This window comes from Lonchura striata, chromosome 26, assembly GCF_050655825.1.
Source record: "Lonchura striata isolate lonStrDom1 chromosome 26, ASM5065582v1, whole genome shotgun sequence".
Taxonomy (NCBI): domain Eukaryota; kingdom Metazoa; phylum Chordata; class Aves; order Passeriformes; family Estrildidae; genus Lonchura; species Lonchura striata.
The window spans coordinates 8138620-8151083 of record NC_140728.1 but is presented as its reverse complement, the minus strand read 5'-3'; the positions used below and the strand labels follow the sequence as shown (position 1 = coordinate 8151083).

At 61.7% G+C, this 12464-nt stretch overlaps 1 protein-coding gene across 2 annotated transcripts; it reads left to right on the top strand.

Annotated features, from left to right (window-relative positions):
* Positions 1-3934: 3934 nt before the first annotated feature.
* Positions 3935-11968, top strand: CSF1 (colony stimulating factor 1). 2 transcript variants are annotated; one of them, XM_085561454.1, is made up of 9 exons: positions 3935-4042; positions 5273-5401; positions 7133-7195; positions 7444-7623; positions 7928-8105; positions 9634-9761; positions 9996-10051; positions 10139-10191; positions 10491-11968. In XM_085561454.1, the coding sequence occupies exons 1-8, from the start codon at positions 4022-4024 to the stop codon at positions 10188-10190; spliced, it is 807 nt and encodes a 268-aa protein (XP_085417580.1). In that variant the 5' UTR covers positions 3935-4021; the 3' UTR covers position 10191; positions 10491-11968. The 2 variants fall into 2 exon arrangements, with proteins under 2 accessions (XP_085417580.1, XP_077645177.1); XM_077789051.2 differs by having other exon boundaries at positions 8950-9761.
* The last annotated feature ends 496 nt before the right edge of the window (positions 11969-12464 follow it).

Here is a 12464-nt window from a genome sequence, read left to right as displayed (position 1 = left end):
CCCTTAGGGTGTTCCTGTGCCCCTTAGAGTGTTCCTGTGCCCCTTAGAGTGTTCCTGTGTCCCCTAGGGTGTCCCAGTGTCCCTTAGGGTGTTCCTGTGTCCCTTAGGGTGTTCCTGTGTCCCCTAGGATGTTCCTGTGCCCCTTAGAGTGTTCCTGTGTCCCCTAGGGTGTCCCAGTGTCCCTTAGGGTGTTCCTGTGTCCCTTAGGGTGTTCCTGTGTCCCCTAGGATGTTCCTGTGCCCCTTAGAGTGTTCCTGTGTCCCCTAGGGTGTCCCAGTGTCCCTTAGGGTGTTCCTGTGCCCCTTAGAGTGTTCCTGTGTCCCCTAGGATGTTCCTGTGCCCCTTAGAGTGTTCCTGTGTCCCCTAGGATGTCCCAGTGTCCCCTAGGGTGTTCCTGTGTCCCTTAGGGAGTTCCAGTGTCCCTTAGGGAGTTCCTGTGTCCCCTAGGATGTTCCTGTGTCCCCTAGGATGTCCCAGTGTCCCCTAGGATGTCGCAGTATCCCCTAGGATGTTTCTGTGTCCCCTAGGATGTCCCTGTGTCCCTTAGGGTGTTCCTGTGTCCCTTAGGGTGTCCCAGTGTCCCCTAGAGTGTCCCAGTGTCCCCGTGTGGAGGGCTGGAGGAGGGGAAGTGGGAGATTTGCTGGGGGATGAAGGCTCCAGCCCCATCACGGCATCCTGAGTCCCCCCTGCTGGCAGCGGGCTGGGGGGACGTGCCTTCCAACCCACATTCCTCCGCTCCTGAAGGAACTGTCCCGGGACCTTCCCACGGGGATTTCCAGCCCGGGCACACATCGCTGCAGCCTGGATTGTGCCGGTGGGATCCTGGCTCAGCTGCAGCACCAGGAGGCTGTGGGACAGCATCCTGGCCTGGCCCTGCGCTGAATCACCGGGAAGGAACTGATTAAGACCTTGCAACACTTTCGTGCTGGAAATAACTTTCTCCAGAGAGGCAGCCCGAGGCTGGCTCTAGGATGCAGCTGGAGGGATTGGATATGCCACAGGTTTTAGCCCTGCTTTGGGGCTCGTTGGCTGGAAAAAGCTTCCCGAAATGAGGGGTTGGTTGGGATGTGCTCTCACTCCCATGGGGAGGTGGGAAGAGAGGGAATTGAGGTCCAGGGAAGCTCCAGCCTTGGCCACGGTGGAGATGTGGCTGCATGGGGGTGGTGCTGGTGTCTGCTCCAGACCCTTTGGAACAGGGACCATCCTGCCCCCTTGCTCCAGCCCTGCATCCTTCCGTGCTGGGCAGCAGCCGTGGGCACCCTGGGGTGCCCAGGAAGCCCCCCAGCCTCCTCCCACCTTTCCCCCTTGGCTGACAGTGGCTCTGGGGGGAGAGGAGCAACTCCTGCACAGCACCAGCGTGGTGACAGTGCCATTGGTCCCAGTTTGCCACTGGGAGAGGGACAACCACCCTAAATTTTGCCTCCCCGGTTTTTCTGGCTACAGTGTGCACACGGAGCTGCTGCCACCTCTGCCACCAGCCCCATTTCTGCCCCGTGACTCAGGGATTTCGGCAGGTTTGGGAAGGGAGGAGGGGCAAAAGCCACTTCCCTGCCAAAAAAAAAAGAGGCGGATGCTGCTCTCGCCCTGTGTCAGGCATGAGGCAGATTAATATTAACCCGTCCCTCCATCCTGCTGTCCCTCTGTCCTGCCCTCCTTCTGCCCCTGGCCCGCTGCCCCACAGCTTGTCCCATGACCCAGCATATGACACTTTTCCTGTCCCTTCAAAGCAGAGGGCAATGAGTGTGTGGGACATGAGCAGCCCGTGGCCTCAGCCGGTGTGAAAGGGCCTCATGTGCTGCCACGGGGTCCCCGTGAGTCACCCCTGGTGCTGGCGTCACCCGCCGTGTCCCCGGCGTCCACCCCGGTGTCCTCCCAGCGCGGGGGCTGCGAGGCTCCCAGAATAGCTTGTGATGAAAAATGTGGGTAATGTCTCAGCGTTTTGGGGAGAAAGGGGTTATTTTGGGAGGACAGCTGATTTCTAAACCTGATTTCTACTCCTTCCCCAGCCTGTCACCCTCAGCACCCTCAGATGTTTATCTGCTGCTGTTGCTAAGGGACACTGAGGGTGACAAGAGCTGGGGCACCCATGTGCTGGTGCAAATCTGACGCTATCTTGGGGCTGTCACTGCTGTCCCCAACTCCAGCTGCTTCCCAACTCTTCCCCGTCTCTTCCAGCAGATCACTGATCCCAACCCATCACTACTGGAATCAGCTCTCAGCTCCAGGAAAACCCCTCAGCAGCTTCTGCAAGCCCAGCAGGGTTTCCGGCCCTGGGGAGCAGATCCCGCTGGCCCCTCGGAAGCTCGGATGTGGTGGCTGTCACCCACACTTGGCCCCATTGTCACCGTCCCCTCTTGCAGCCACATGCCAGTGTTTGTGGAGCAGTTTGCTTTCGGTTTCCTGTCAGAATGCCGAGTGCTTGGCACCGCCGTGGATCACCTCGTGGCCACTAATCACTTCCAGTCGCCTGGAAAGCAAACAGGCAGCGGAGAGGAAAATCCCATGTTGCATGGCTGTGCTGGGCCCGGATCCAGCCCCTCACAGACCCCTGTGCACAGATCTGCACCTGTGCACATGGATCTGCTTGTGCACATGGGGACCCTCTGTGCACAAATAGACCATTCATGCACACGGGGATCCATCCATGCACACGTGGATCCATCCATGCACACGGGGATCCATCCATGCACACGTGGATCCATCCATGCACACGGGGATCCATCCATGCACACGTGGATCCATCCATGCACACGGAGATCCATCCATGCCCATGTGAATCCATCCATGCACATGTGAATTCATCCATGCACATGTGAATTCATCCATGCACATGTGAATCCATCCATGCACACGGGGATCCATCCATGCACATGTGGATCCATCCATGCCCATGGGGATCCATCCATGCACACGGGGATCCATCCATGCACATGTGAATCCATCCATGCACATGTGGATCCATCCATGCAAACATGGATCTCTCCATGCAAACATGGGTCTCTCCATGCATGTGTAGACCCATCCATGCCCCTGGATGTGTCTGTGCTCATGTGAACCCATCCATGCACATGGATTTGTCCATGTTCATGCAGATCTATCATGCACACGTATGCAGACATCTGTCCGTGCACATCCCTACCAGTGCATCTGCTTGTGCACGCACAGGTCCATCCGTGCAGATGGATCTGCCCGTGCACACGTGGGCTGATCAATGCTCATGGATCTGTCCATCATATGTGTGTCTGTGTGTGTGTGTGTGTGCCCAGGGATGAGCAAGCACACACGTGCAAGGCCCAGAGCTCTGTGTGTGCTCTGAGGGGTGTCCCTGCACATGCAGGGGGGTTGTGTTTATGTTCACACGGATAAAAGTGCCCAGGGGTGACCATACACACACACGTGCACGTTCCGAGGGGTCCCCGCGTGTGCACAGTTGTGTGTGTGCGTACACACACGTGCCAGGCTCAGGGCTGTGCGTGTGCCCGTGGCTACCGGCGCCCGGGGTGCCCGTGGCCACGCAGGGGTGGTGTCTGTCCGTGGCGCATCCACGCAGAGGTGTGCGTGCGCCCAGGTGAGCACACACGCGTGTGTTTGCGATAACGGGGGCTCACACACACGGGCCGAGCCGTGCCGAGCCGGTTCCGGTAAAGCCGAGCCGATCCCATCGCAACCGAGCGGCTCCAGCCCAACCCGAACGGCGCCGCTTCGACCCCAGCGGCGGCGAGTCCGAGCGACTGAACGGCCCCAGCGGTTCCGATGGGACCTGAGCGGTTCTGCCCGGAGCCGAGCCGTGCACACGGGAGCCGGCAGTGCCGCCCGGTGCCGCTCGGTGCCCTGCCGGTGCTGGCCCGGGCCGGGCCCCGCGGGGCCTGGCCGCCCGCCAGGGCTTTCTCATAAACCACATGCTGCCGCGGCGCTATAAAGGGGAGCGCGGCCGCGGCGGCGGCTCAGCCCGGCCCCGCTCGGCCCCGCCGCCGCTGCCGCCTCGCCCGCTCCGCCCGGCCCCGGTCCCACGGCAGCCCCCATGCCCCGCCTCGGAGCCAAGGTACGGCGGCCCCTCCCGCTCCCCGCGGCCGCGGAGACCCCCCCCAGCCCGGCGCCCGCCGCCACCTGTGCGGGGCCCCCGCGGGAGCGGCGGCCCCGCGTGTCCCCGTGCCCCGCGGTGGGTCCCGTCCCCCGGGGGTCCCGGCTCCCGCCGGGGGATGCTCCAGCCCCGCCTCGCTTGGCCGCGGCAGCCCCGCACCCGCGGGGTGAAGCCGCGGCTCCGGCCCCGGTTCCCGGTTCCCGGTTCCCGCCTCCAGCCCCGTTACGATTCCCAAACCGGGCGTGGGGAGGCCCCGGCCGGTCCCCGGCCCCAGCCCCGTCCCCGGCGGGGCGATGCTGCAGCCCCGGCTCCATTCCCGGACCTGCGCGATGAGGCGCCAGCCCCCGGCGCGGTTCCAGCCCCGGAGCCGCGGGGTGAAGCCCCGTCCCGGTCACCGACTCCAGCCCCGTTCCCGGCTCCAGCCCCGTCCCCAGCCCGTTCCCGGCGGGGTGAGGCTCCGTTCAGCCGTGACCACATCTCGGCGGTGGCCCGGGCGGCATCTTGGAGTTTCACAAGAGGGGAGGATTCCTGGATATCATCCAAGGGAAATTCCCCCCCACTCATCACCCAGGCACCCTGTCCCCTGCCGGTGCCCCGGGAGAGGGGTGCACACCCACCCGAGGGTCCCCTCCGCCCCCACCTCGGGAGTCTTGGCTCTGGATCAAGCCCCGTTTCTCACCGGGGTCCCGCCACGGATCGGGGCCTCCCCGCTTCTTTGCAGGGGGATTGGGAGGGAAATTTGGGACGAGGCCAGAGCTGCTGCATGGAAAGAGCCCGGCGGGTGCAGCTGGGGGGGTCTGGAGGGTGGGAAGAGGATTTTTGGGGATGGGTGGGTCAGTGTGTCAGATGGGCTCTGGAGAGCCAGGGCGGAGGAGGAGATTTGCAGGAGAGACGGAGAAATGGTTCGGGAGAGGGGAGAGGGGCTGGATCGGGAATGTGGAGGTGGCCAAGGGCCACATTCAGGCGTGTGTCACCGGGCCTTGGGAAATTCCCTGCTGACCTGGAGCTCCTAAAAATAGCAGGATGGGGATAGGCACGGGGTTGGAGGAGCACAGTGGGATTATCCTGCTGGACCGTGGCCAAGTGCCGGCTCCCACAGAGGTGGTCATGCCGGGGGGTGGTGGAGATTGGCAGGGGGCTTGGCATGTATGTGGCTTATCCTGCTTCAAACTCTTCCTGTGCCGTGCTCAGGTGTGCCTGCTCCGCTGCTCCCTGCTGTCGTCCCTCCTCCTCCTGCTGCTCCGCATCCATGAGACGGAGCAGAACAGCTACTGCCAGCAGATCATCACAGAGAGGCACCTGGCCGAGCTGGAGGAGCTGGTGAGTGCCCTTCCGGGGCTGTGCCGTGGGATGGGGGCTCATGTGGCGCCAGATGGGCACAAAGCAGCTCTGTTTTAGTGCTGAAATAAGGAAATGGGGCGATCTTCAGCTCCCCTAGTGAAGTGACGGCACCCGGGAGCTGAGCATCCACGGGCACAAGGGACAAGTGGGCACCGCGGAGTGACAGATGTCGTGCCTTTATCAAGGGTGGCTATGGAAAAGTGACGACAGGAGGAGCGAGAGAAGGCGGCAGCAGGAGCGAGGCCGGGAAGGGGACAGGACTGAGGCTGGATGGGCGCAGGGCCGCTGGGGAAGCAGCGGAGGGGCGGCTCTGCGGGCTGTGGTGCTTTCCGGGCGGCCGCGCAGGGGTTAAGCAGAGGAATCCGGCTGCATTCCTGAGTCCAGCTGCTTGCCTGGAAGCTGGGCTGGCAACGGGGCTGTGGGTGGGTGGCAGGCGGCGAGGGGGGCCCGGCCGGCCGGTGGAGCCGACCGGGCTGGGCGATGGGGCCGTCGTCCCGTGTGGCCCGTGGGCAGCTCCGGGCGCCGGCGGCCGCCCCGCGGCACGGCCAGCCCCGGCCCGGCGGACACAGCTGCCGGGGCCGTATCTCTCTCTTCGTGGCCCTTGGCTCACCTCCGAGCGGGGAATCACGCGGATGTTCAGGGGAGAAGCGGGAATCGGGGGCACGCAGGGATTTGCAGGGTTGTCGCAGATTAAATTCTGCCTGCAGCAAGAGGGGTGTGCGGGCGAGAGACGGGAGCGGCGCCTCCGAGTCCCCGGGAGCTCCGCTCGGTGCAAACCGCCGCGTCCGGGCTCGCTTCACCTCTTCCTCTTTAACCACCGAGCTGCGGGGCCGGGAGCCGCTCTGGGCGAGCTCGGCTTCCTCTGCCCGAGCCCTCTCTGCACAACGCATCCCCCGAGGGATTAAAATTGGGTGCGCGGCTGTGGGAGGGAGGGAACGGAGCAGGTTTGAATGGACGATGTGGTTTTCCTGCTGGGGATTGCAGCCCTCTCCTCGCTGATGGAGGAGCTGGCCCTCGCTCCAGCGCCTGCAGGATAATGGAGCAATTGTTTCCGGGACGGCATCCCAGGCTAGGAGGAGAAATGCCGGCCGGCAATTCTGCCAGCCCTCGCCCTCCCAGCCGGGGATGCCAGCCCGGAGGGAGAGCGTTTGCTTAGGGTGGGTTTTTCCTCCCACTGGGGAGGGTGGTGGCGTGGGCGGCCGGCAGCGCTGCGGGTGGGACCCCGGCGTTGTGTGATCCCGGAGAACGTGTGACCCCGGTGTCACGGCCACCTCCTGCACGGCAGGATGCTCTTTTGCAGTCTGGATTTAGAGGAGAGAGTGATGCGGGGGAGACCCGAGGAGAATTAAGCGGGGCTGGGCTCCGCTGTGGCGCTGGCAGGAAGAGGAGGAGGAGGAGGAGGAGGAAGAGAGGCGGGGTGGGAGCAGGCAGGGAAAGGCAGGAGAAGGTCTGTGAATTGGGGAGTACAACATCCTGATGGGAGCAGGAATCCTGAGCTCACTCCTGCCACTGCATCAACCTTAGGGATGTGCCTGTGTGAGGAGGAGGAGGAGTAAGGGATGGGATGAAGCAGGAATGGGAGCAAAGTCCTCCTAGCCCTGTGGATTTGGGGGTCTCAGGCACCTCGTGCCCAAAGATGGCATAGCTGGGGTGCTCAGCCCCAGCGCTGTCCCTGGGGATGTGGGGTGACATCCTGCTTTGTCCTTCCAGGCTGACACCCAGATGCAGCACCCGGGCAGGGTCTCCTTCAAGTTCATTGACAAGATGCAGTTGGTGAGTGGTTTTTTGCTGGGGACACTGGGGACAGGAAGCAGGGCTGGCTGGTGGGAGCTCCCCAGATCCCCAGCCTCCCTTTGCAGGAGACAGCCCAGGAGGGACCCATCCTGCTTGGCCTGGTGGCTTCCAATCCCACTTTGGGATTGTAGAAAAGCATTTTGTGCCTCCGTGCTTCAGTTTCCCCCAGGCAGAGCGGGATGGCCACCCGGTAACCGCTGTCACTTTTTGTCACTGTATCCTTGCAGAACGACTCCATCTGCTATGTGAAAGCTGCCTTTCCTCTGATGGGCAAGATCCTGGAGAGAACGGAGTTCAAGGAGAACTCGTCCAACGCCCGCAAGATGCAGATGGTGCGCAGGATGTACAACAGCATCGACGAGAATGTGGACCCCTGCATCAGGGATGAGGATGATGAGGAGAGAATGGTACAGTGACCCCAGCCTCATGGGGGTTTGGGCCTGGGTCCTCATCCTGGGGTGAAATGGGATGTGCAGAGTGTCCTGAGGTGAAATGGGGTGTCCAGAGCACCCTGGGGTGAAATGGGATGTGCAGAGTGTCCTGGGGTGAAATGGGATGTGCAGAGCACCCTGGGGTGGGGATGTGCTGCTGGGCAGAGCAGAGGTGGGGTGTGCATGGAGCCAGCAAGTCCTGCCTTGGGAGCACTGTGGTACCTGTGGGGGTGACACTGGGTGGTCGTGGAGCTGATGCTGACCCTGCTGCTTCCTCCAGCTCTCACAGATGTGCTTCAAGGAGTTCACCACGTCCCCCTACGAGATGCTGGTGCTGGTGAAGGATTTCTTCCAGGACATCAAGCGACTGCTGCAGAACCAGGAGACTTTTGAGAAGGATTGCAGCCGAGTCTACCGCAGGGTGTGCCCGGGTCCCAGGAAAGCTGGATCCTCACCAGGTGAGATGCCAAGGCTTGGCCTCTGCCCAGTAAACCTGTGCCAGTCTGGGGAGCTTGGGCTCGCCTGCATGGAGCACCTTAAGAGTCGTGTGTCTGTGGGTGTGGCATGTGTCCACGTTGGCTCCTTTCCCTGTGTCAGTGAGCTCTGCAGCAGTGTCAGGGGAGAAGGGGCTGGCTGCCATTTGAAGGTGGGATTTGGGCTAAATCCTTCTGGAAGCAAGACAAGGGAGAGATGCTGAGGGGGACCAAGGAAGCATGAGGCTCAGCTCTGTCTCAAAGCCCCGATGCCGGGTGGAGCACAACTCTGAGAAATGGAGGGATTGCTGTGCCACCAAACGCTGCATGACCTTGGCTGTGTCACTTCAGCTGCCTTGTGCCTCAGTGTCCCCTGGCCAAGCCTCTGGGGAGAGTGTTGCTGCCGGGGTGGAAGAGCCCCGTGTTGCCGTCCGCGCTTCCGCGAGTGCCCGTGCCGTGTTTGCATGGAGGAGATGTCACACTGTCACCCTCGTGTCGGAGCTGTGCCATGTCCTTGTGCCGTGGGGACGTTAAATGTGGCTCTCTGGCTCCTGCAAGTTGTGAATAACCCACTGCCATCGGCTCAGGGGACCCGGTGACTCGGGTTTGCTTCATCCTACCCGCTGCCTGTCACCCTCACGCTGCCCTGCCTGCTCCTGCCTGTTCCTTGCCTCTCCCTTGCTCTCCCATTTTTTGAGGGGCTGTTTGACCCGCGTGCCTGGGGCTGCGGGGAGGGACGGGGACAGTGCCCCTGACCTCAGATCTGCTGGCTACGCCCCTCTTGGAGGCTGGTGACCCCACGGCTGTCTCTTCTCTCTCCTTCTTTCAGGTGTGGGGACAGATCCTGACTGCAATTGCCTGTCCCCTGCCCTCCCTTCTACCACCCAGCCCTCCCTCTCTGCTGCCACTGGCAGGGACACGGCACCCGCTAGCACCCGGCTCCCTTCCAGCCTCCTCCATACCACCCTCGCTGACTTAGAGGCCCCATCTCAGCCCCCCAGTAGCACGGACGGGGGCTCAGGGACCGAGGAGGTCCTGGGTGCCGGGCTAGGTGACCCAGCACTGGCGTTGGCCCCCGGGATGAAGCAGACGGCTCCAGCCAGCAGTGCCGAAGCCCTCCAGGATCCGGCCGGGACGCTGAGCCTGGCCCGGGGTGACATCCCCGTCCTCCGTGGGGATGGCGAGCTGGTGGAGTGGGACACCGGCCACCCGCCGCAGGATCCAGGCCAGCAGTGGGGAGGCTCCATCCTCCCGGAGCAGCCCGGCGGGCTCAGGAGCACCCCTCCGACAGCATCGCCCAGCGCCGGCTCGACGGGCGGCCGGGGCAGGATCCGCGCCGCGGCCGAGCCCGTCACGCAGCTCCGCTTCTCCAGGATGGCCCCGGAGCTGCCGGCCCCGGGCGGCCCCGGCCGCAGGGCGAGGCCGTGGGGCTGGGGGCCCGGCCGGCTGCGGGGCCCCGAGGATGGCGGCGGGGCCGGGCCCAGCTTTGACTCTGCCTTTGTTCTGGGCGCAGAGCAGCGCAGGAAGGAGCCGCCCGCCAGCGAGGGCCGCCAGGAGCCCCTCATCTACATTACGGTGGCCAGCGTGGTGGCCGTGCTGCTGGCCACGGGAGGGTTGCTCTTCTACAAGTATAAATCCAGGGTAAGATCCCTGCCTCATCTCCTCCCCGGGCACCACGATTGTCTCCTGCCTCAGTTTCCCCACTTGTCTCTTGGCCAGTGTGGGTTGAGCCCCATTTTCCCCACAATTTTGGGGTACAATTAATTGGTGGTGCTGGGCGCTGGGAGGATGTAATTTGGGAGATTTGCCACCCTGCTGCTGCAGCCTCCTCCCCTTGCCCAGGGCTCATCTCCTCCTTTCCCTCCCTCCACACAGGTCCTGGAGCGGTCACTGGAGGATGGTGGCTGTGACCCCGAGGAGCCAGAGAGGAGGTGAGTGTGACAGCATCCTGCACGGGGGGGCTTTGGGGACCCTCACCCTGGGCAGCCCCGCTCTAACCCCCCATCTTTCTGCCACAGGGCGCTGCAGGGAGCAAGGGAATGTTCAGAGCTGGAGACTCAGGATCTCTGAGGTGATCAGGGGCTGGCTGGGACCTTGAAGGGCTGCGGTCCAAGCTGAGAGGACAATATGGTGTCCCCTGGTTGGTGCTGACCTTGGCCACGGGCAGGGAAACTCTGGGTGGGAAGACACGGACAGGAGCAGGTCTGCGCCCCAGCGCTGCCAGCATGTGGTTTTGCAGCTCGTTAATCCATTACTGGCACTTTCTTAATATACATAGTATTTTTTCCTGTGGTTTTCGTGTGTTTCACCCCACGCTGCCCTCCCTGGCAGAGCCCCAGCTCCTGCTCATCTCTCTCCTCCTTTTCCCAGGGCCCCAGGCAGGATGTGAAGCTGCTCGGGGGACAGATCCGGACGGAAGGAGGGGTGGCACGCGCCAGCCTTGCCACGATCCCACCGTGATGCTGACACTCCCTCTTCCCTTGCCCCGTGCCGATGGCCAGAGACTGCAAAAAAACTCCCTGGCAGGGACAAAAGGATGGGGGGATGTGCCCTGAGTGGGACCCCCGGGCACCGGGAAGTGAAGGGCTGGAAGGAGTCGGGGCATGGCCGCAGGCTGTGCGGGACGGCAGCGGGGGCTGGTGCGACGCTGCGGCGCTGAGCGGGACCACGGAGGTGCTGGATGTGGGATGATGGAAGCAGATCCCGTTTGGACACGGCCAGAGCTGGATGAAGATAGATGGGATCAGCTCCCCAAATCCTCTGGCTTTTCTCCCATCCCGGCAGACTGGGTTTGGAGCAGCACCCATCGCCTCCTTCACCCTGCCTTTCCTGAGGCTTCAACTGGAGCGTCCTGAATTCCGGGGGGGCCAGTCCTGAGACCCCCAGCCCTGACTTGCAACTCAAACCCTCACACTGTGAATATTTAAAGCCCACCCGTGCCCGTGTCCCTGCACGGGGCTGGGTTTGGGGTGACCCTTGGCACCATCCCAGTCCCTCCCCATCCTCATGTTGTTAGGGATCATTTGTTTTTTTTCATAGAGTGGATGAAAGTCTTTATCCTGCACAAATGTTCTGGGGGGCCGTGTGCCCCTCACGGGGTCCTCGCTGCGAGCTGGCCTCGCTGGGATTCCATTTCTTTGGTGGCTGCGCTTTGGAGAAGGGAATGGGGCTGGCAAGGATGGGATCCACGTGGGTGTAAGAGCTGGAAGTGCCCCCGCTGGGCACCCTGGGGCTTCTTGGCACTGCCCCGCTCCCGGGCTTTGGGAAGAGCCTGGTTTGGGATGCACCAGCCCTGGAGATGCCCCAAAATCCAACGGCTCCCTCCAGCCCTGGATGAAGCGTGGCCCGCGCTGCTCTGGGAGTTTCAAGCATTATTTTTATATGAAGGATGAAAATATGGACAAACCCGACTGTTTTTAAAGAAAGCATCACTATTAATTTGGGGTTATATATATATGTATATATATATGTGTGTGTGTATTTATGACTGGCAGAAGGAGGGGGTTCCTGGGCGAGGGACTGGTGTAAATCAGGATAAAAGCCCTGATGCAGCAGGAAGTCTGGGGCCAAACTCCTGGTGGTGTAAGTCACCAGTTTACACTGTGGAGGAGCTGCTCCTGGGGGAGAAAACTTGCCTTTACCCGTGTTGGATTTATTTTGCCTTTTTTTTTGTTGTTGTTGTTGTTTGGTTGGGGCTTTTTGTTGGTTTTGGGATGTCTTTTTTTTTTTTTTTTTTTTATACAATGAAATCCTGAAATATTTTATACAAAGGCATTTAAAAGTCTATTTAAAGAAAATAATGGAAAACAACTTGTATATTTAATATTATTAATAAACAGAGATGTGTAGCTTGGTGTAAGTCTGGGATGCAAGCGGGGACTGGAGATTGTGGCTGCCCTGTCACATCCCTGGGGTCCCTGAGGGGGTGACTGGGGCTGAGTCCTGGTGGTTTTACCCTGACCTGCTTCCCTGGGGATGCGTGTGGGAGTTCGTGGCCACTGCAATGAGGGCAGAGGGATTCATCTGCCCTTCCTGCCCCAGCTCTGCCGGCACCGCTGAGAGCTCCAGGCACCGGCTCTGGTGCTGTGGCCCCCCAAAATCTGTGTGAATGGTTGGGAAGCAGCTGTTTAAAACAAAGACACTTGAGGCAAAGTTTCCTGGAGCACTTTGCTTAGAGTGACAGCACTGGAAGAGGCATTTCCTCCCCCGACATCGCTCCCCCTGCTTTCCTTCCTTCTTTCCAGGAGCAGGGCAGCCCCATACCCTGATCCAGCGTCTCCAGGGGGATGCCAGGGGGCTCCCCATCACCCTGGGTCCCTACCAGCCCATGGGGTGTGCAGGGTG

Excerpts from the sequence above, each read along its gene's own strand:
- CSF1 (XM_077789051.2), top strand. The coding sequence starts at position 4,022 with ATGCCCCGCCTCGGAGCCAAG. Across the intron at positions 5,402-7,132 it reads TGGCCGAGCTGGAGGAGCTG|GCTGACACCCAGATGCAGCA; the intron begins GTGAGTGCCCTT and ends TTGTCCTTCCAG. Across the intron at positions 8,106-8,949 it reads GAAAGCTGGATCCTCACCAG|GTGTGGGGACAGATCCTGAC; the intron begins GTGAGATGCCAA and ends TCCTTCTTTCAG.